Raw genomic sequence first — 22,031 nt, 5'->3', positions numbered from 1 at the left:
TTTTACATTTGTATGTTGCTGCCTCGTCTAGTCTTTTCCCAGAATTTAGAAGTTGAAGCGGTGCAGCACAGATCTCACTCGACGTGTTAGTTCTTAGTTCTTAATTCCAAGTTCTATGCCTCCCCACGGAGATATTAATGCTTCACAGCACATAAACCGCTGCAAGGATACCATACAAGGCTGTTTTTGTTTCGGGGTGGGGGGTGGGGGGGAGTCTGAGGCGTAAACAGTTGCTTATTTGTTCACACGCTCCTCGTCGCCGTGGCTCCAGCTACCTAAGGTCGGGAGCAAGACTGACCGCAGGTTGCCGGCGTGCGTAACACTGCTGACTTTCATTGGGCACTGACGTTGACTCATCAGTAAATCACCCGGGAAACCGAATGCATGAACAGGCCAAATGACTGAATGACCCCCAAAATGAGTACGTGCTTACGCAAAACATAGTCAACGGAGCGATTGACAATAAGAGTGCTTGACCTATGAATCACAGTGAGAAATATATTCACTGTGAAAAAAGCAAACATATACATCATACAGCTCATATGCATTTCTTAACCGTATCATCGCTGGTTCCTGGTAATTAAGCTGTACTCACAAATCTGCTCACACTTTAAACCCACACAGGCACAGGTCAAGTCAATAGTACACGGAAATACAGAGCATGTGAGTGCAGCAGAGGTATGCTTACAAGATGTGTTACATAGTGATATGCATATACATATACATACACATATATATATATATATATGTCTAAACAGAGGGTGTTATCAAGGCAATGCATTCTGTGCACTTCAAATGAACACTTAGTAGAATGTGCAATTTAGTAAAACATACACTCTACCATAGCATTGCATATTCCCTTGAGGAAATATGCTGTTTTCGAAGGGAAAATCATATGTAATATGTATGACTACAAAACATCAAAGAATCTATACTCCTTCTTTGCTTGAAATAACAACCGCCCTGCCCCCGGCCCCTGTCTAGAAGTCAGTTTGATGCCCCACCCAAGCATGACTCAAAAGAGGCTCAAAAAAGGACAAAAAGCCCCCCCCCCCCCCAAAAAAAAAGAAGAAAAACAGGGAAGCTGTGACTACAAAAGGATATCCTTTCTCTTTTTATAAGTCTACAACCAGCTCAGTGCAGCTTTTTGCAGTCAACCATGAATCAGTTTCCCCAAACAGGAATAATAATATAGACCATGAGAAAGGATATCCTGTTGATTCCACAGATGATCCAGCAGAATCAGACTTGGCCTGATTCACCACTGATGAAGGGTGAGCCATATCAGGTCAGACGGTTCAAACAATTCAAACCAACTGACCACTGACTCATCTAGCTATTCACCTAAAATAGGTCCTGTACAGGATACCTTCATGCCTTTTTTAATGTGATTCAAATCTCTTCACCTCACAAGAGGGGAATACAAATTAGCTAACAGCTATTACTTTTTATTTAGCCCTACTTACCATTCAAATGAAAGGCTTTATTCTTCACAAATAAAGGTGGATGAATGACTGCATTTATAAAATGTGTCATGTGATTAAACTCATTTTATGCCTTTCAAAATGAACTGGCTTCTTTTTCTTGCCTAGTATTTGGTCCAGCCTTTTGATTTCAAACCACAATTACGTAGGTGGATGTTTCTGATAATAAACAGTATACTTAAAAATAAAACACTCTGCCACACAATCAAGAATGGATTGAAACACATTCTTCTCATACACAGCCATTTATCTGTAAGATTGCAGAGAATTTTAAATAAAAGAGTGCACTGTTTTCTTCTATACTTCAATAGGACTAGTCAGTAAGGTATTATCTAGCTGTTTTTTAGCACATATTTGGCTTAGCTGGTTATGTCAAAGAATCTTAACTTGGTTCTTTACTATCCTTGAGCTGCCTGTGTTCACATTCTTGGGCATCACCTATGTATTTTGTTACAATAAGACAGCAGTACACCAGTCGTTCACAGCAAGAAGATTACAGGAATTTTAGGCTCACTGGTATGTTAGGCAGTTAGACTGAGGGCCAGATGTACTAACGCTTTTGCGCCCACTTCAGGCGTATTTGTTTCGCAATGTGCGTGTAAAATCATTGCGAGGTACAAACAGGCCGCAATGATGTAAAAGCGCCTGTCTGCCTGTCGCCGGAGCTGAAAGTGGCAGATTGCGTTTGTCATGTCATGCATATGCATTCATGGGAGGATCCAGGGGAAAGTGGGAGTTTAGCGTAAAAACATGGGAGGGGAAAAAGTAAAGAGCGCCTAATTATGTATTCCGCGGTATGTTCAAAGACTCCTGAAAGCGCAAATCTATTTTGCGCCTAAATACTTCCGCCTTGTAAAAGCAGGTGTTAATCCAAATTGCAGTTCAATGCGTCAATAATAGAACCTTTCAAAGACAACAGAATCGCTATTTAGAGCACCAGTTTTTGTGAAAGTATTTGTACTACCAACTACCAACCTCAACTTTCGTTGGCCTTTCGAATGTCTTACTTTCAATTTCACGTCATTCACTTAAACTTTCCTACTTGCTAGATTTGACCAATCTTCCATAGCCTACGTGCACAAGTTTGAGTAGAACTACTGATCTTCATTATCTCCCTGCTTGTTTACATCTTATCATGTATGGTATTATTTCATGATCGCTAAACGTTTGATTCTTTTTAAAGGTCATCAGTTAACTTCATTCAACTGTGCTTGTATGTAGGCTCTGCCATTCAGTTGTGGACGTTCGTAAATTGCGTTTATGGGTGGAGAAAGGCAGAGAAAGTTTACACTAAGGATTGAACGATTGATAAATACGACGGCAACTTGGGTCTGACAGCGTTTGCAATCTGCGGTGTATGTGTACGTACATCTGGCCCTGAGCCCTTTAGGGTCTCTTAGGATTTACTGTTTTCATTTAATCACTGTTTTGCTTGTCTTTCGCATGACATCCCTACGCCAAGCACTGTGACAGAAGGTCATGCCTTTTGCCCTGTAATTACCTGGGGGTCAGGGCTATAGAAGGGCATGACTGAGAGATGAAGATGTTCCTTTTCAATGCTTGGATGTGCACTGTGGAATGCACCACAAACACACACACACACACACACACACACACACACACAGAGAGAGAGAGAGAGAGAGACAGAGACAGACAAACAAAGAGCGAGGATGCAAGAGAGAGAGGGAGAGAAAGAGAGAGAAGCTCAAAAGGCAATGGCACCAACATAATAGAGAAAGATTAATAGAAAAATAGAAAAATGTGTGTGTGTGTGTGTGTGTGTGTGTGTGTGTGTGTGTGTGTGTGTGTGTGTGTGTGTGTTTGTGCATGTATATAATAAAGGGAGAGAAGTGGGTCATTAATTCCGAGAGATGCGGTGTACTCTTCCCCAAGCTGGGCTCCTGATCCTCCTCCGCCTGGCTGTGACAACGAGAGCATAGGGGCAGCCCACCACCCACTGAGAGGTTACACACATGACTGGGCCCATCTCTCTGTTCCCCTGGTTTCTTGGGGGCCTTCCCACAGGCCAATTAACTTTCACTGACTGCAATGAGGAAGTGCGCGACCGCAGGAGACCAGCCGTAATTACACCAATGGCCTTTATAGATGCTGAAGGTGAACATGTTGCTAGATGAGGCATTTTGTATGTGTCTGCATTTTGTATAGTGTGTTGTATTACTGTGTATGGTCTATATTGCATATTGTATATTGTCTACAGTTAGGAACAAAATTATTCATATGTTCATATCTTGATTTAATGTTTTTCTCTTGACCAATAGGTTTGTTCTGACTGAGCATGACACATGGCTAAAGGTTGTAAGACAAGATGGTAAGACAAGTAGGTATCATAAGAACCTTTTTGAGAGCTAGCTGTGAATGCAAATAAAGATGTTTCCATTGATTATTTAAAAAGGGTACCGGTATGCATAATTTTGGACATGGCATTTTTCATAAAAGTGTTAAAAAAGATTAAAACATTTTTAATTCCATGTTTCTACCACATTGTCTTACAACCTTTAGCCCTGTGGCAGTGTCATTTTCAGTCAGAACAAACATATTGTTCAAGAGAAAATCTGAAAACATTAAAACATTAAATCAATATTTGCCAGGGGTATGAATCATTTTGTTCCTATTGTCTGCAAGTAACAGCATCATCCAAAACCAAACTCCTTGTGTGTACTAACTTCCTCGACCAAATAATCAAATGATTGAAAATCTGAATCTGATTGTGACTGTGGTTATGGTTGTGATTCTGAAATCAGAAACTAATGCTGCACGCTGTGGAATCATGTGGGAATGCACTGTTGGAGTGATATTACATTACAGAATTGTGTAAAAAATCGGTGTCCAGATTGTTTGTTATAAAAGGATATTGATTTTGATCAAACTTAGAAAGACACTCAAAAAGAGGCTCACAAAATAGTGTGGTTTTAAACGGGTGGAGAAGGAATGCAGTCATAACAACAGACTGAGCAAAACAAGACTGATTCCCTGATGTCTGGGAATTTTCTGGACAGATGCATGCGCTGAAAGTTCCCATTGGCTTGGCATCTCGTGCACTGGAAGCACGACAACATCCTCTTTACAGGCCTAGCAAGAACAGAATTACAGTCCTACATAGGCTTTACACATTTGTCTGCCAAATGAAGCTTTATGGTATTTACAATTGTGCAAATCAACAGCTAGCTTGCGGGTCTGACATGCCTTAGTTCCATATGTTCAAATGCCAAAAGTGTGTGTATGTGTGTGTGTGTGTGTGGTATGTGTGCTTGTGTGTGTGTGTGCCTGTGTGTGTGTGTGTGTGTGTGTGTGTGTGTGTGTGTGTGTGTGTGTGTGTGTGTGTGTGTGTGTGTGTGCCTGTGTGTGTGTGTGTGTGTGTGTGTGTGTGTGTGTGTGTGTGTGTGTGTGTGTGTGTGTACATTTGTGTGGGTCTGTGTGCATATGTGTGAGTGTGTCTGTATGTGTGTGTGTGACTATGTTTGTGTGTGAGAGAGAGTGTGTGTGTCTGTGTGGGTGATCCTCACAGGGGTATCCTTGGTGATTCATGGTGAAATCACATAGAGCAAACTTCCAGGAACTTTTATTATTTATCTCTGATTTGCCTCAGGGGTGCCAGTGTTTCACAAGAAAGACTGAGAAAATGGCAGATGTTTTGAAATTATGGAGAATACATCCAAGTCTGAAAATACTTAATGATAAACAGCAGCTATCTTTACAACAATCCCTTTGAAATTGTTAGAAAGTATCCCATGAACTCCCATCATGCATTGCAGCACATTTAATGTCTACCAAAGGCTCAAATTCACAGATAAAACCAAGAATCTCTCCCTCATTTGTAAAGGTTTTTAGTTAACAAGATTAATTCATGTGCACAACAGGTACAGGGATTTGGAGGAGAAATCCTATTGTTCTGCTTCAGCTGTTTTGAGGTCTGACTTTAAATGAGTTTTCTTGACTTTTCAACAAAAGACAGCTTACCAGTGTTGTATTTAGCTTCCTTTGATCTCTATAGGTCAAGTGGCACAAAACTGAAGAACTTCTGTTGTCTAATACTTAAAGTCCAGTGTCCATTGTATTTTTATTAAGTAATACAGCATTTTTGGTGGGATCAATTAAAGAGAATCAGTGTAGACTGACTGTGACTGACTGGGGGTCAATGTGGCATTGGGTGCAGAGAGAACAACTGTGGAATGCTGGAGTGAGACTCAGGGGTTCTAGTCCATTTCCCTTTAAATGCTGTCTGCAGAACATGAAGTCATTAATCAATGCATCCACAGCCCTGCACTGAGAGACCCTCTAAAGTGGGCCCTTGAGTCGCACCAGCAGGGAGAGAGAGAGAGAATGTGTGTGTGTGTGTGTGTGTGTGTGTGTGTGTGTGTGTGTGTGTGTGTGTGTGTGTGTGTGTGTTTGTGTGTGTGTAAGACCCACCCCTGTGACAGACGAAAGACGATCTGCAGATCAAATCACACATCTCTTGTTGGCCCGCATCTGTCTATGGCTCTCAAATGCCCTGAATGCTCTGAATTTGGCGACCCAGACATATGCTCTCATTCCTCTGGGGAGAGAGGGAGCGCTGGGGAGGTCAGCATAGTCCAAAACGACTTGTCTAATTGAAAGCGCAATCAGGATCTCTTCATGCCAAGTTTAAACTCCGCAGTTGGCACTGTGGGGTTTTTGTTAGTTATTAAGAATGCCCACCTTGATGGCCGGGCGCTGGCGTAGGCTTGGCAGTATATTAAAGAACACATTTATACTGACCGGTGGAGCGGCTCACCAACAGAGACGCAAGTTAGTCTGAGGTTACCTCAAGTTATCCACCCAGTCAGGAAAAGGTTCTTTTATACATTTTTGATTTACTGTACTTTTATAGCCACAGACATACATCTGAATGCAATACTATGTGATCACATCCATAGCTGATCAGAGTGTTGAATATAAATGGTTAAACAACATAGATCTAGATTGTTCTGGGCTTGCATTGATAAGGGTTAATGTCCACAAAATTCAACAGAACACCGTAAATTATTGTATTTGTTAAACAGTTTGGAATATGCATGAAATTGTACTGGACGACAAACATTTATATTACGCAAGGGAGTTGGTGGGAATTCAGTGGGTGTTTTTTATTGCACTAGAGGTAACAAGATCTAAATGTGATCGTCTGTTTCAAAAGAACTGTCTGATTTTTGGTTCCCCTTTCCTCTCAACTCAAAAAAGTTACAACATCAGCCTTCACACCCTGGGTGAGAGTTTTCAGTGGAAACACTTAGAAAGGAACCAGGGACCTCACACCATACGATGCCGATTTCCAGACTGTCTGACTTCAGGCCAGAATGCAAAGCTGTGTGGATCTGTGATATATCTACGAATCCAACTGTGAAAGTGTAACCTCACATTCCAATCTCAAGCACTGAAAAACAATGAGTTTTGCACTCAGTATGATTGCTTCTGACGTCAGTTTGACAAAACATGCAAGCCGGCGAAAAAATCCCCAAGACGCACCCTGCAATCTTCCAGGCAACAGGGATACAGTATGTGACATTCAGTCCTTCACATCTTAGTCAGGAGCAGACCACATGGCTGCAAAAGGGCCAGCCCATGGGGGGAGTGTTAAAAAACCAGTAAACCACTGTATTCTTGATATTTACTGTTTGTTTTGTAAACAAGCTATATTTACTTTTGGATTTAAATATTTGTACATTTTGTCCACTACATGTAAAGGCAGCACTGTGTGGAGGATGGGTTGTATACAAGTAACAAAATATGGCTAATATGATCAAAAATCACAAGTGACAAATAAAACAGTTAAAATAATGTTTGCATGAGGAGTGTTTTATCTAAGTGCTATATAAACGAGGACATCTAGCTTTGTAGGTCAGGAAGATACTCAAAACATCCAAAACTATACGATTTGAATATTCCTAATCTACTTTTAATGTTGTTGTTTTTTTCTTCTGATGGCTTGATCAACATGAGTACATAAAGATAAAATAAATAAATAAATAAATAAATAAAGTTGAAGGGAATTGCAGGCCCATTTAAAATCTAAAACAGAGTTTCTGTTTAAAATCTAAAACTGCCCTAACCCTTTCAAGCACCCCAAAAAGCCTGCCTCTTCTACAACGAGCCTTCTTCAAAGAGACTGATATGCTCTGGAGTTTGTGGCCTGTGTAGTTTTACTCGCAAAACACATCAAAGAGGAAATTCATGGCGAGATAACTTCTTAAGTCCTGCGCTGGTGGCTGTCTAACGTCACGTCTGTGTCTGTCTTAAGAGCCCACACCACAGCCTCACCACAGGGGTCAGGCCGGGTTCTGTTGGCCAAGCATCGGTTGGGTTTTGGCCTGATTGCTCCATTGTGACGGCTTCATTCTCCCTCGGCTGAAGGACAGGGCCGGGGAGGAGAAGCAACTCCTTTTCATCTCTGCCTATCTGTCCAAGGCTAAGCAGCAGCAGCGCCGCGGGCAGTGCAGGAGCAGAAACAGGACAAATTGGAAGTGGGCTGACGCTCATCTGTGCTGTCCATGTCTCGTGTTCAATCGAGACTCTTATAAAGAAATGCTGTCACCTCAGTCTCCATCCCAGGCAGTCAAACACGTTTCTGGTATGTGTTATGGACTATGATCAAAAGTGAAACTGTCTTATGAATTGAGGACAGGCCTGGCAGTGAAGCACTGAACCCGTACTTGAACACACTAATATGTGGGACAAATAAGACAGCTTGACTTACCGGTTGACAGGTCCTCACAGCAAACTTCAATCGAGTCTGAGGAGTCACTGAAATCCTCCAAAGATGAGATTTCCTCCTGAATCTGCAGCCTGGGTCAAAAAGGACACAGGGTATGAGGTCATCATATTGGCAACTGTCTAAGTAGGGACACTATTTGTCTTATACTGTTGAACTATCTAAAAATGGCAATTAGCAGATATGGCATAAAAATAAAACATCTTCAATGTGGCATTTGGGCATAGACATTTCCACACCATTCATCATTTGGACATCATCTGACAATAAATGTCTGATTTGCTTGAGCGCTCTCAAATTGGCACGGCGAGGCGAGGTCCTTCTCAAAAAGCCCTGGCCTGACGTACCCACTGCCCACAGGCCCATGCTGCCCAGTCATCAGAGCATGTAATCTGGCCGGCTCTGGGCAAGAGGAAGCTTTTATTCCTCCCGCCCGCCCAGCCGCCTACTCCGAGACCCCGCCAGCCATGGTGAGTGGTGCTACTTTAAAAACCAGTGCTCAAATTGGCCCGCATGACTGATCCAATGTTTGAGGGATACAGAGCAGAAAGAGACAAGGCCGCGAGAGGACGCACAATGAACAATACAGCCGAGGCGCGAATCCAGGCAAACATTTTAGAAAAAATTAGGACCACCTTTCAAAAATAAGTGGGCTAATTTTATGACAGGGGAATAATGGTATCCTGGCAAAGAGGAAATAAACGTGTTTTTCTCTGGATAATTTGGGGGTAATTTAGTTTACAGGCAACGTATGAATACAAATGCTTTTGTACCAGAAGAAGCTGTGATAATTCCTACATTTGTTCCCCTTCTTTCTGAAAACAAACTTAAAAAGCAGTCTACAGTGATAATTTTGTTAAATGCAGAGGAAAGGCTCACCAGAGGACAGTGGGAAAGTTCACAAGCACTTACCTGTATCTGAATGGAGGGACAGTGGCCATATTTACTCTTGCATTCTGCTTTCCTCTCAGGAGGTCAACACTGCGGGGATCCTCCTGGAGAGGGGTGGACAGGGCCGGGGTGTGGATCTCCAGGACCGGGGTCTCCGTGACTGGGGTCTCAAGTGTGGGGCCGGCGGGGCTCAGGTCCTCTGGAGTGTACATCTCCTCGTCCGAGAAGCTGCTGGAAGCACTCTGCCTCAGACGCATTCTCTTCTTCTTCGAACCAGAACGTTCTTCCACCTCAGGGGAGACTGAGCACAGGGCGGCGGTGGGGGCAGCGGCGGTGGAGGAAGCATCCGGAGCGTGCCGGAGGTTGTCATTGTTCGATCTGTAAGATGGAAAAGTCATGTCGCTGCTGTTTGATGTCGAGCCGTTGTTGCCCTCGTCAAGGACGCAGGGAAGGTCACAGGAGTTCAGGTTGGGGATATTGTCTGTCTTCCTGGACTGAGGTCTCAGGTTGCCGCAGAGGAAGTTCTGGTTGTCGTTTGACCTCGAGTACTGGAGGTTGTCCGCTCCTCTGCACATGTCCAGGGTGTCTTTAGAGCGTGGTGCTTCCTTTCGGCGCACTTGGGGACTGCTGAACGCTGAGCGTACCCCCTGGGGCTTGACCTGCGCCTTGGAGGACACCCGGGGAGCAGGCAAGCCCCTCCTGAGCAGCAGATGCTGGTTCAAGGTTGTGTCCCTCAAGAGGTCCTTCGAGGAGGAGCTGCTACTGCAGCTGCTGCTGCTGGAGGAGCTGGTGGTTGTGGTGGCACGAGCGTTGGCAGGGATTTGGGTGCTGGGTCGAGGCAGGGCCCTGATAGGGTTCTTGGGCTCAGGCTTCGGTGAGGGGAGCTTGCTACGGGGGAGAGGGATACCAGAACCAGCCTGGGCCCTCGGCATCGTCTTCATATTGACCCCTCCACTCATGGTCAACTCAGCCGCGCCTCCTCTGGAAAAAGAAGAACTGTGAAAATGATATCGGACAAATAATGCATCTCACATAGTCCACGATTCTAGTAATTTATCCAACATGATTACAATGATTACAATAGTTTTTAAGTTTCCCACAATACCATCAATGCACTATTTCAAATTCTTATGGAACGAATAAATAATGGGCAGGCTTTTGTGTGTCTGGATTGTTTCTATAATGTAGACAGTGGAGTTTAAGCAACATGTAACAGGATGATCAGATTAACTTATTGCAAGCTGCAACACATAAGGCCATACCATTTTTTGTGATTGTCATATTATATTTTTAAATGTCACCAACAATAAGCAGTAACTCCATCTGAATTTATTGGTCTGAACTACACCTTGAAATAATCAACTGGACATGACAAAGGCCAACTGGTAAAGTGTTCTAACAGCCTCAAAAAGTTTATTTTCCTTGAAGAATATTATTTATTATTTTTTTATTATCCAGCACATATGGACCTGAATACAGAGGGGAAATATCGTTTTCACATCGTCTCCACATTGATTTTGGCAGTGCATGAAAACCACAGCATTGAATTCAATCTGCAAGAGGGAGAGAGGAGTTAAATAATGTTTATGTTTTTACCAGGCCTTCGGAAATCAAGAGCTAAGAAGAGTAACCTTGTAGTGAAGACTCTTCACTGAAGCGGCTCTCAGCGAGCTATTAGCTCACCATCTGTCCAGATTGGGACTGAAATAAAGGCAGGGGGTGCTTGGACAAATCTGGGAAAATCCTCCCAAAATACCCTTAAGGCTTTAAGATGAAATCAAGCCAAGGACATAAATGAGAAGTAAGCATTCTTCTGGCAGTGACGGACAGTGCAGTGCTGAAGTTTTAAGGAACAGACAGTTTGTGTTCCATGGGCCTGCAGCGATTACATGGCCCTTGTGTGGTAAAGGAGACTGAGCTACTGTGTGATGTCTGATAAAGTGCAAAACATCGAGGCAGTAATCAAAGGACTTTTTCACTGTTATTTTAAGCTACAGCAACTCAGTAGTTATGACATACAGTACATCATGGGTTCAATTCCCACAAAACACAAAGTACTACAAACATGGCATGCATGATCGACCCAAGAAACATAACTGCGTAAATGCTGATCCGTTCCCATTTCTGAGGGTTTCAGCTTTTGGTCGTCACGACGACGGCTCAACTTCTTTCAAACTTCACGGTGAACCGCATCTCATTTGTCCAGGTCTTCGGTCACGAGCCAGCGGCATGTTGCCCTTGAGTGCAAAGGAATGCCAGCTGCCGACCGCAAACTCAATCTCGGGACGTTAAACTGACGCAGTAATGACAGACACTGGCCTGCTTGCAGGGCTGCCATAGCCGTGTTGTGTCATAAATATACTGTTTGCTTCTCAGCAGGAGACCTGTTAGGCCTTGCCAGCTCTATCTGTGCGAAGCAGCAGTCCTCTAGTTCACTCTTCTCTGCTCCGCCCTCCGTGTTCACCCTTCCCTCCAAAGAGCCTTTCAGTGGAGACATGCTGCCTCGCCACTCTCTCTGCCGCAGGGAGAAAACATAAGCCAGATCTGTGTACAAATACTCCCATGGCAACTTTGTCTCCCACCAGTCCATACACAATGCAGGTCCACAAACACTCAAACACAACACTGCCTCTCTCTCTCTCACACACACACACACAGTTTTTCCAAGAAGTGTACTCCATCAGCACTGAGTTTAGCAGTCTTGTGCCAGCTATGTCAATGCCAGTCATCAGAAAACAAACCAAAGGCTCTACGCTCGATCTGGACATAGATTAGGGCATTGTCAGTGTTTCCAAAGTGCGGCCCAATGGACGACGCAGGCCAGTTTGCTGCCAGTGTTGCTGGGTTTTGCTGGGAGACCCCACGCATGCTGAACCATAAGCTGAACCAGGACATCTGCTGCCTGGCAGCGCAACCTCTAAACAAGCCACAGGCAGTGAAAAACAACGAAGGGGGAAGAAAACAATAGTTCCACTTTCTGGAGAAGTTTATTTGTATTCTACATTGTTAGGGGAAAGAAAAGAAGGCTAATGCAATGTTTGCCATGTGACTGCTATGTACCTGGAATACTAAAATGGCCTGAGAGAAACCCAAAAAAGGACAATAAGAGACACACAAGAGACTTACTTTTATACATGATTGACCTTGTCCTTTACACATCAAAGTAAAATGTGGTGGGGAAATTAGTGAAAGTACGCAGAGGGACATATTTTACTGCGACACTTTGAGAGAGATCACACAGAAGTCTACACATGACCGCTTTAGTCCTATCTGGCTAATGTGCCAGAATGCTCCATGGCGACGGTTGACCACACAACATCCTGTCTCACAATCACATGCCTTTGATTTACTGTCCTGCACTCTTAGCTGCCCTGGGAAAACAAGATGGCACCCAGGGACAACACTATGGAGCACACAAATGTTTACAGAGGGAATTAAGAAACAATCAAAAATCACTCTCGCTTTTTGTACTCTAAATAGAGCTGCAGCAATCAAATTCACATTTACTGGACAAAAAAAACAGTAATGCAGTGCAATTTTGAGAACCTGTTTACTTTTCAGACCCCATGACAACTGGCAACTGTCAACTGTTTACCATATGAGAATTTTGAATGCAAATTCCAAAACCGCACAATATAACGCACTAACTTGCCATGCACAATGGGGTATTCATTGCATCCTGTGCAAAAATTGAGCCCAGAACATAAGATAAATTGAGTCGTGATGAATGAGGAGCCTAACTTATTTTGAGCAGTCCTCCAAATTCCCATGTAATGCAATTGGCCTTCTAGGAGCTGTAAACATGCAAGGCCATTCTCCCACTCTGTCTAACTCTGAGTCACTGAAATCGCTGACGCAAAAAAAGAAGATTCACCATGACAGAAAATGTATCACACTATACGCTGACATTTGAGCACACAGACAACTAAAACAAATTACAGACACATAGTACCATGATTACTAATCATCAAGTACATTTTGAATCTTTATCGACTGTCTAGACACTAGTGCAATGTATATAGTTAGTTTACATAGAAGTCAAATATGCTGCAGCAACACTCAAATAGCAGGGCATGTGGAAAGGTCAAAAGATGAATGGAAACACTATCCTTGGGCCAGGAAGAAACCAGTTAAAGTACATTTGTTACAGAAACGTATCCACTACAAAAGAAAACAGAGATAGCGGAACTTACACAATATCTTACACTGGAATATACACCACTCACATTTCAGCCATACCACAGATATGAAAGGTAGTCATTTCTGTATTTATGTAGAAAAGATTTCATAGACAAAATTAGACAAAACAAACAACACAACACAAAACAGACACAAAATACACATACACTCATCCTCACCGGCAGTCTGGTGCTGTCCTTCCCAGCAGCAACAGAGTAGTGACTATCTGCAGGGCAATGCATGTGCATCAGAGTTTGTGCTGTGTGCTAAGTATTTGTGCTAAGTGTGTGTGTGTGTATATACGTTTCCTCTCTACCAGTGGCAGTTGGAGGTATTCTATAATGCAATATTACAGTCGTAAACTCAGTAAGTCATCACATTACCTCCAGGGGTTGTGTCTTGAGTGTGCGTGTATGGGTGGGGCTGTTCAAGCAATGGGTCGGCTCGGGTACAGTTAATGAGGAACCAAGGATCCTCAGTGAGGAAGCCATGTGAGAACACACAGAGCATCACAAGGTTTAAGAGAATAAGGGAACAAGCACACATAGACCCCTTTACCACTCGCCAGCGCACCGCCCTTCCCTGTCACATGCTGAAAAACCCACAACACACGTTAGCATGGCTAGAATGTCAACATCAGATGAAAGCAAAGAGGCCAGAGAGTGTGCTGCATTTGATGCTACCATGACTAAACCATTAGCTGCAGCTGCACTATAATGGTTCTGTTGCTCCACCCAAACATACAGAAAGTGTTGTTCGACATCAAACATGGAGGCTGCACTGGTCCACTGAAAAGATTCCTTAACTTCAGTACATTAACTTGATCGTCTTGATTTTGCTGATGTTTCTTTTTTTGCTTTCATGTCCAGCAGGCCCCAATGACAGCTGTAGTTATTTACATATTGCAGGACCTATGAGAGCATTCTGTTATACATCTGAAAGCCATTGTACACACAGCTGCACAACACATAAATATAAGTTTGTGTGCTGATATTAATCCAAATATTTGAGAACGCGCTTTCACTTCTTATACACATTGGTAAGCATACCATAAACATGGCCTCTAGATAGTTTCCACAATGCACATTATCCATACTGTAAGAGTAAAAAAAACTCAAGAGAACATAAATTAATCTTTCTAACGACTTCCCTTCTCTCCATGTCCAAGGCTACAAATGCCCCCTTATCTAGTGGGGCAGTCACACAATTATAATCTGAATGGAACACACATACTCCCACTTCAGCAGCCATTTTGCACTGGTGTGGCGGCCTAATCCCTGTGACACAGCAATTGTCCTCGATAGAAAATCATCAACAGCTGTTGACACTGATGAAGAGAAATCCAAGCAGTGGCAACCCAGGAGGATTTTGGCTGGATGGTGTAAGATAAGCGGTTCTATAAGGAGCTTCTCGGCCTTTCTAGCAATCAGGGTGCAATTGTGAAGTACCTAATTTTTCAGTGTAAGATCTGCCATATTGGCATTGATTTGGGTCTGACTGCAGCTACAAATATGGTTGTTTTGTGTTTTTAAGTCTGACCTGATGTTCTTTAACTGGAATTATCCATTACGGTTTATTTAATGAATTTAATTTGATTTATAAAAGAAGGAACATAAGAGTTGTATATTAGTATTTAGCTGGCTATACAACCAATGAGAGAGTTTTTATATAGATCTCTGTTTCTCAAGGTCCCCGAGTAGGCCTACTGTCAGTACGGGAAAAAAAAAAAAAAAAAAAAAAGGCCACCTAGCTCGAGTTGCTGCAGCTACAGTGCTACAGAAGCACTGTAGCTGCCTGGCTGCTCTCGAAGGTGATTTTGAGAAACAGAGATCTTTGTGAAAAATGCCCAGAGCTTTCCTTTAAGTACTGTGGGGAAAAATCTCTGGACAATTAGTCATCCAGCTAATGATCAGGAATGGATCAACCAAAGTGAGATTATCCTAAAGTAAAATTATTGTCGTAGGGTCGCAAGACTGAGCTGACCACCTACACTACTGTACTCTATTCCAGGTCTCTAAACGTTTTGGTTCCAAGGACCTCTTGTGGGGGAGAACATTTCTGACAACAGGGGGCCCCTCATAAGAATATGCCATTTGTATCCTCTGAAGTTGTGGCCAGGTTCACTATCCTGTTTTTTCTGGCAGGTGTGTAACTTGGTGTTTTTTTAAACTTGGAATTTTGCATCACTTGACGACGTGGACTGACTCAAACATTTCTCCATGCTCGTCAGCTAGCTAGTCAGTTTTGTGTTTGGGTACAAAATCGAAACAGAAAAGAGCTGTTATGCTATAGGAATTCAGAGATCTGTTTCTACAGACTACTTGTCACTGTCACTCTATATTATATCAGAGTTATGTTCATACCTTGTTGCAAAAGACGCATATTTAGTTTGTTTATTATTGCGCTTCTCAATTGTAGGGGGACCCTAAGAGCAAATCTTGTTTAGTGCTGCTTTACATGTTGAAGTGGGTGGGGGCAAATAGACATAATTTGTTTGTTTTATAGGTGAAACGGGTTGTCATCTGTAGATATGATTTTTTAAAATGATAATCACAACTTTATAATTTAAAGCAAATTATTTCTAAGGCTTCTGGCCATGGGTCGTGGACCCCACGTTGAGACCCTCTGCTCTATTCAACTGCATCATGAGTTCATGTTGTGATACCAGTTTTGTCCACTAGATTGTACTGTTTCCATATGCTGGACAAGGAATAATTGTATTGTATTGAAACAATACACACTGCAATTGTCTTGACTATTTCTGTCTAGGTGATGTATAAAATATAACAGACTGAGACTCCTCTCCTGTCTAATTGCTGTTTGCCTACAGGTTTGATTGTTGGTGTTTCAGTGACTTAGATGTATCTACTTCCACAACACTGAGCTGTGTCTCACAAAAGGGCCGAAGGAAAATCAAACTGCAGCGTGTAGCCTACTCATGTGCCCTCCCTGTGATACCACACCAGTGTTACCTAACTGACATATTTATTCAACTGGCATCATTGAGGAGTGGGTGCACAGGGGGGATTTACAGAGCTGTGAATGCACTTCACACCGAGACGTGTAGGAGTAGAGCGCGTGGGCACAAATGTGGGTCAGCCGAATATCAATGCTTTGAGACAGGCAGAGGCAACAAGTCAGATATTCTTTTTTTTACCCTTGTTTGGAATCAAGGGAAATGTATGTCAAGGTAACCGCCTTTGTGTCCAAATATAGTAGTTCATCTTTGCTTCGCCGACAGGCTCTTTAGTGCTTGATAGATGGAGATGGATCATTACTACCATATTATCTCCCCCATTTTCATAACTTATCCAGCAACAATAGGCCTACAGTAGTTGCAGGAAACAGAAGTAAAAAATAAGCATCTTCTTGTTAGCCTAGAAATCTAGACGCGCCCCTAGCGGCAGCGAATTACATTTGCTGCCAGGGCTATCTTCTTGTTACAACATTGAGCCAAAGTTCACCAAGACTTTTTTTCCCCCAAGACATTTATGCAGCTCAGCATGTGTATAGCTTAATTGTCCATGGTCTTGCTGAATAGCATACTGTACCTATGGTTGGGAAAATGTGGCACTACCAGGCAATGCAGCCTCACAAACAATTCTTTCACACAAACATATGGACATTTGTGGGCATTTGTGGACGTTATTGGGTGGTAACTAGGTACGCCATGCTGTCGGAGGTGCAAACAAATGCTGCATCGCCATTGAGATCACATAGAAAGGAGCTGGCTTATCATGTTTATTTGTATAATGGGAGCACCATTTTTATAGCCATGTGTGTTCACTTCTGGCTCCTTGGCTATCATTTTGGTAATAACAAGCTATTTGATGTCTTTAGAACACTTAAAGGTAAACTATGCAGTATTGGCAATTTCCTTACTGTTTTCTCAGTTTTTGCTTCTTTTTCGCTGGCTTTGTCATGACGAATGTCTGAGAAACTCCATCGCTACCTTTTTCTAGCCGGTGCCTGGCGTGTATGTGTATTTGAATGCAGTAAAGCAATTTGTTACACTCGTTATACTTCCTGACACTGAGGCCGTCGGCCCACAGTTGCAAGGGTGTTTTTTTCCGCTCACAGGCGCTAGGGGGAAGCGAGACGGCCACCATTCAACCCGAAAAAAAGTCATATAACCATTCCAATGACTCTGAAGCGGTTAAAGGAAGGTAAATTAAGCGAAAAAACTTGCATATTAAGCTAAAAAACCTGCATAGTGTGCCTTTAACATATCGGAGGTGCCAAGTTACTCCAGTATAGATTTTTTGACGTTAATCACTACTATGATATATTGCTATTGTCTATCCAAAGTAAGGTGCCTGTTTCGAAGTGAACTGATGGTCAAATCAACCAACACCCTGATACTGTTTGCACCTCCAAGAGGTCTGTGACGTGAGCTTGCGTGAAAGAATGAAGGGGATAACTGAGGGAAAGTGGTGTGGTCCAGCCACATCCACAAGTTTCTAACAAGTCAAACATGGCACCTAATGTGAAACAAATAGGCTAAATTCACAGCAAACAGCCCAACTCAGCTCCAGTCAGTCAGTCTTCACTTTCAGCAGCAGCACTACTCCATCCCAAGCAAAGAGAGAGAGCTAAGCTAACAAACTACATATTATCAGTATATTATCATGATAAGGACAACACAAAGAAACACTCAATTTTGGCAGCTGCGCCAGATACTCATTTCTATTGGTAAAGAGAGAGAGAGAGTCAGTCTGTCCTCTCTGGAAAAGCATAAGATCATCCCATATGACAAATTAAAGGTACATTAAATGTTGTTACTTCTAAAATATGTATTCACAAAGCATTCAGCAGCTATCAGGAGTTGTAGATGCTAACACCAGAACAGCTAAACGATTCTATAACTACGCATGTTCAACTCAGCACTAGCAAAATCACAGAAGAAATTATCATAATAATAATATCATATTCATTTTGTAAGGTCATAATGACCTCCATCCAAAATTGTCACATCTTGTAATTCCTGGGCCAATGTAGGCCTACACTGTAGCAAGATGTTCATGTATTTGACTGTAGCCTATTTTGTTTACTGCAAGTGGCGAATATCACAATATTTGCCATATCCATATTGGCTGAATTCCAAATGAATGGAATAACTACATCAAATCTGAATCTCAACCAGGTACACAGAATATCTAAAAAATCTGAGAAATGAAGTAACAAGGTATTTCCATGTGATTGGGCCTTGAGATGGTTGGTAAGCTCTGGAGCGCCATCTGCTGGAGGGTAGGTGTTTCTTTCTCATAGTGTTTGATAATGGTCATATGAAAACATGAAACATACCGGTACATACGCTACATGCACAATGAAAAACATACAAACACACACAGAGACACAGACACACGGAAACACACACACACACACACACACACACACACACACACACACACACACACACACACACTTCAGTCTGTGTAAAAATTCTTTGGCACAATTCATACTGTATGTGATGTGTTAGATGTAGGCCTATCCATCATCTCAATAATGTGTATCTCAATTACATATTAGTCATTTTGACCGTAACAGCAAACTTCCAGTAATCCCACGTATCAACACAATTCCATGTACCAGCTAAATAAACACTGACACGACAAACCAAAACATTGTCTACATAGTGCTATCGGACCCTACTGATTCACCATCAGACCCAAAACAATGGCCGTGCTGTGTGGGCCATCCAGGGCCACCTCTCATAGAGTGGGTGAATTTAGCTCTTCCTGCCCTCGTCTGATGTGACCTTCCTCTTCCCAACAGCTCATGTGACATCAGTCTGACACCTGCTAGTGACTCTATCGTGACTCACCGCATTGTTTCAAACCACTTGGTTTTTCCACGAGAATGGAGAAAGTAACAGAGGCTATAGGCATACTTTCATTTCTAGACCCTGACCACCTTCCCATAGGACAGTCACAGTCAGGATGTGTCATTCCTTTTTAAGCCTAAGGATAAGCTTCATGGAGATGTATTCACATGATACAAGCAGTTTCACAGGTTTCATAACATTTAAAATGGGGCCCTATGATTATGTGTTTAATGATTGGTCTGTATATTCCATTGGGTTCTTGAGCAATACACTGTTGTCAGCTTGTGTAAAGCCTATTTTTGTAAACATTCCCATCATGATTACAACACTTAAAAATAACTAAGTTCTTTTAGAGTAAACATGTGTCCTTAGACTTAGATAATGTACCTCAAGCCAAGAATATTCACACGAGAGGGATTCTTCAAAGTATGTTGCTCTAAAACCTTAAAATGAGCAAACTGTTCTATAATACAACTGTCAACTATTTTGAGCAAAATGAAAGGATCAACTCGCACATCTTTCTACAGTACAGTATGTCTGAAAGAGTTAGTGACTTATCCATCTAAAATCTAAATAATGGTGTCTTACATTGATTCTTGATCTGAGACAGCAACACTTTCATTGTCAGAATTAAGATCAGTATGTCACTATTAACAGTTAACTGCCTTGACTGTTCTTTGAAGGTTGTCTATAATCTAAAACAGCCAGCCTTTACATAGCAGTGCAACCTGTTAAGTGAGTGTGTGTGTGTGTGTGTGTGTGTGTGTGTGTGTGTGTGTGTGTGTGTGTGTGTGTGTGTGTGTGATCAGTGGCTGAGCAAGGGTGAGACAGAGCTCCACAATGCCTTTTAGTAGAAAGTAAATGTTGTACTTAAACACTAAACTCTCAATTATCCAGCCATACTGGGCGTCTCCACCACCTCTGTGATTTTAGTTTACTTTTCCGACTCAGCGTAACCACAGTGCCACGCTATTTCCATATAAACTGTAGATTCACAAAAAAATACCATTGAACACTGCAATTATACTCTCTCTCACACATAACATTATCCTGGTAAGTTATAGAATAGGACAGTTTGGATTTCTTACCTGCTCTGTCTAAAGCTGCTGTCACGAGAGAAAGCGGGAACCAAATATGAGGTTAGATGGTCAGTGGCTCCCCTCAAACTGAGTTGGATGTTTTTTCCTGGATTACAGTTGCATCCATGGCTTAGCTGTTTCATTGGTGCGCAGAACACATTGGGAGGAAACAGGAAGCTCTCACAAAGGGTAACAATGGTACTGGCCTGTCAATGGGCTGAGGTTTTTTTCAATGGCAAATTTTTGAAATTCCATATAAACGCCATTCAAATGTGTCAGAGGTAAATTTAGAATAACCCCACAGATGTATTCATATACCATTAAAACAGGATGCCATGACTGACAATTTTCTTTTTAAATATTATCAATGTCATTCAGGAAGTTGAACTGTTATGAAATAGAAAGGAAGGCAGTATTACTTAGAAAAAGTAAATTCTGTACTCACATACCCTTAAGAAATAGTAGCACACAGCAGCCCTCGCTCTCTCTCTCTCTGTGTATGTGTGTGTGAATCCAGGTGGGACAGTCACTGATCTCACATGCAAGTCCTTAACAAGTGCAGCTCTGACTCATCCATCCATCCTCTGGGCAACACTGGCGCTGACTCAGTGAGATTGACCTCCGATAGCGGACGGCAACAACAGCAGCAGCAACGGCAGCAACACATCCCACGTCCACATCACTCCTGATGTCTGATGTGTTAAACGCTTTCGCCACGGGACGGCCAGATTGCCGCCGGTTTGAGTGAGCCTAATGTGCCGGCCACTTGAAGTTCATTCATTAGCGCGTCTCTGCACTCCATCTGCCCACTTCCATATCCACAGGCACTGAGAGAGGTCTATCCGGTTCAGTGCTAGGCTAGGCTATGCTACAGTGGCTACAGCCAGTCCTAGGGGGGGTTTCCATGTCAGTCCTCTCATCTCTCGCTCTGCTTCTCTCTCATCCTCTCTCTTTCTCTCTCTCTCTCTCACACACACACACACACGTCACTCCCTGCTGCCGCAGTCTGCCTGCAGTTTAAGCCCCCCCTCCCTCCTTTCCCTCCCTTTCTCTCTCTCTCTCTCTCTCTCTCTCTCTCTCTCTCTCTCTCTCTCCCTTATTCCCTCTCTCTTTTACTCACTCTCTCATTCTCTGCTCGTAAATGGACCTGTTGGCTCAGTTCCTGTTCAGTTTGAAATATTAGCCCCAACCCCCTTCAAGGCAGAGGATACCTGGGCCATTAGCCGAATGAGACATCTAGATAAAAAAGGACACTCTGAGAATTGGTGTCAGGAGTACTAAATGGTGATTAAGATTTGTGTGTGGATGCAAACCTGTCCTATTCCAGTAGGTTTGTCTACCTGCGCCTATGCGTGTGTGTGTGTGTGTGTGTGTGTGTGTGTGTGTGTGTGTGTGTGTGTGTGTGTGTGTGTGTGTGTGTGTGTGAAAGAGAGAGAGAGACAGTTATGCATGTCCATACCAAAGACAGTGGAGCTGTGGGAAAATGATGGGTGTGCAGCAAAGTGATAGACAGAACGGATTTCGCCCACATTGCGCAAACACATTTGAGTGCCTTAAGCTTGAGTAGTAGTATGCTTATGTAGGTAAGCTATAGCAAACAGGTGTGCATTTGTACTTCATAAACACAGATGTGTGTTGTGGAGTGAGCATCTAAGATAAGTTAAGAACTGTGTTGTTTAGATTGCACACATGCTTCCAGTATTACACCACCGACCTCATTGCTTGTTGATCACCACTATTTGGACGCTGTCGTTTAACCTTTAAAGTGATAACAATGGTTGGCAAACTGTTCAAAAATGTTGTCTGCCAATTTCGTCTCTCAAGAAAAC

At 42.7% G+C, this 22,031-nt stretch overlaps 1 protein-coding gene across 4 annotated transcripts in view; it reads right to left on the bottom strand.

Annotated features, from left to right (window-relative positions):
* The window catches only part of nav1a (neuron navigator 1a), a 99,006-nt gene extending 77,946 nt beyond the window's left edge, over nucleotides 1-21,060 (bottom strand). Inside the window, exons 1-4 of one of the 4 annotated variants that reach the window (XM_042097703.1) lie at nucleotides 20,648-21,060; nucleotides 20,212-20,336; nucleotides 9,142-10,101; nucleotides 8,215-8,303 (exon numbers count right to left, since the gene is read on the bottom strand). In XM_042097703.1, the coding sequence (XP_041953637.1) occupies nucleotides 8,215-8,303; nucleotides 9,142-10,079 (1,027 nt within the window). In that variant the 5' untranslated portion in view covers nucleotides 10,080-10,101; nucleotides 20,212-20,336; nucleotides 20,648-21,060. Of the gene's footprint in view, nucleotides 1-8,214; nucleotides 8,304-9,141; nucleotides 10,102-13,478; nucleotides 13,723-20,211; nucleotides 20,337-20,647 lie in introns of those variants that run through there. The other 3 variants (XM_042097705.1, XM_042097707.1, XM_042097704.1) reach the window with 3 other exon arrangements.
* Nucleotides 21,061-22,031: the final 971 nt, after the last annotated feature.

Source organism: Alosa sapidissima, chromosome 7, assembly GCF_018492685.1.
Source record: "Alosa sapidissima isolate fAloSap1 chromosome 7, fAloSap1.pri, whole genome shotgun sequence".
NCBI lineage: Eukaryota > Metazoa > Chordata > Actinopteri > Clupeiformes > Clupeidae > Alosa > Alosa sapidissima.
Note: the sequence above shows the minus strand (reverse complement) of the source record. Positions and strands in the feature narration are given on the sequence as shown.